Raw genomic sequence first — 1017 nt, 5'->3', positions numbered from 1 at the left:
GTCCCTGTACTGGTCCCCAGGGTCACCCTGGTCCTTGCCACCACCAGGGTCCCCATTACTACCCTGGTCCCCAGGAAAACCCTGATCACCATCCTGATGCCACTCTGGTCTCGGTGGCCACCCTGGTCCTGGTAGTCACCCTGACACCTATGCCAGTGGTCACTCTCAATCCTGTCCTGGTGGCCACTTTGGTTTCTAGGGCCATCCTGCTCCTAGTGGCCACCCTGGGCCCCAACACCACCCTGGTCCTCATCATCATCCTGCTCCTGGTGGCCACCTTGGTCCCCATCACCACCCTGGTCCCAGGAAAATTCTTATTACCATCCTGCGCCACTCTGGTCCTAATGTCCACCCTAGTACTCATTCCAGTGGCCACCCTGGTCCTTGTAGTCACTCTGGCACACATCCCAGTGGTCACTCTCAATCCTGTCCCCATGACCACTTTGGTCTCTGGGGCCATCCTGCTCCTGGTGGCCACCTTGGTCCCCATCACCACCCTGGTTCCCACCATCATCCAGGTTCTGGTGGCCACCTTGATCCCCATCACCACCCTGGTTCCCACCATCATCCTGCTCCTGGTGGCCACCTTGGTCCCTAGGACCACCCCAAGCAGGGCAGTGCCTTACTTTTGCTGGAGGGTGCCAAGGTCCTCAGCAAGGTTGTCCCTCTCGATCTCCAGACGGGCCTTGGCAGTGGCCAACTGCTCCACGTGTCGCCGCAGGTCACGCAGCTCCTCCTGGTAGATGTCGGCCAGATGCGAGGGCTCCTGGTCCCGCGCCTGGTTCAGCTCCACCACCAGCACCTTGTTCTGCTGCTCCAGGAGCCGGACCTTCTCGATGTAGCTGGCGAAGCGGTCGTTGAGTTCCATCATCTCCACCTTCTCGTTGGTGCGCGTCTCCCTGAACTCCGAGTTGAGCGTCGCGGCCAGCGAGAAGTCCATCTTGCCCAATCCCAGGCGGGCACCCACACGGGGACCCAACTGGGTGCTGTGGGTGCGGGAGACCCGGAGCCGGGCTG

The 1017-nt window shown here is 61.4% G+C and overlaps 1 protein-coding gene across 1 annotated transcript in view; it reads right to left on the bottom strand.

Moving 5' to 3' along the window:
- KIF18B (kinesin family member 18B) overlaps nt 1-1017 on the bottom strand; it is a 21364-nt gene that overhangs the window by 4078 nt on the left and 16269 nt on the right. Inside the window, exon 16 of the mRNA XM_009883729.1 lies at nt 627-940. Coding sequence (XP_009882031.1) covers nt 627-940 — 314 coding nt within the window. The remainder of the gene's footprint in view (nt 1-626; nt 941-1017) is intronic.

The sequence above is a fragment of the Charadrius vociferus genome, unplaced genomic scaffold (assembly GCF_000708025.1).
Source record: "Charadrius vociferus isolate BGI_N301 unplaced genomic scaffold, ASM70802v2 scaffold1284, whole genome shotgun sequence".
Classification (NCBI taxonomy): domain Eukaryota; kingdom Metazoa; phylum Chordata; class Aves; order Charadriiformes; family Charadriidae; genus Charadrius; species Charadrius vociferus.
The sequence above is the reverse complement of the archived record's forward strand: the minus strand, read 5'-3'. Positions and strand labels throughout refer to the sequence as shown.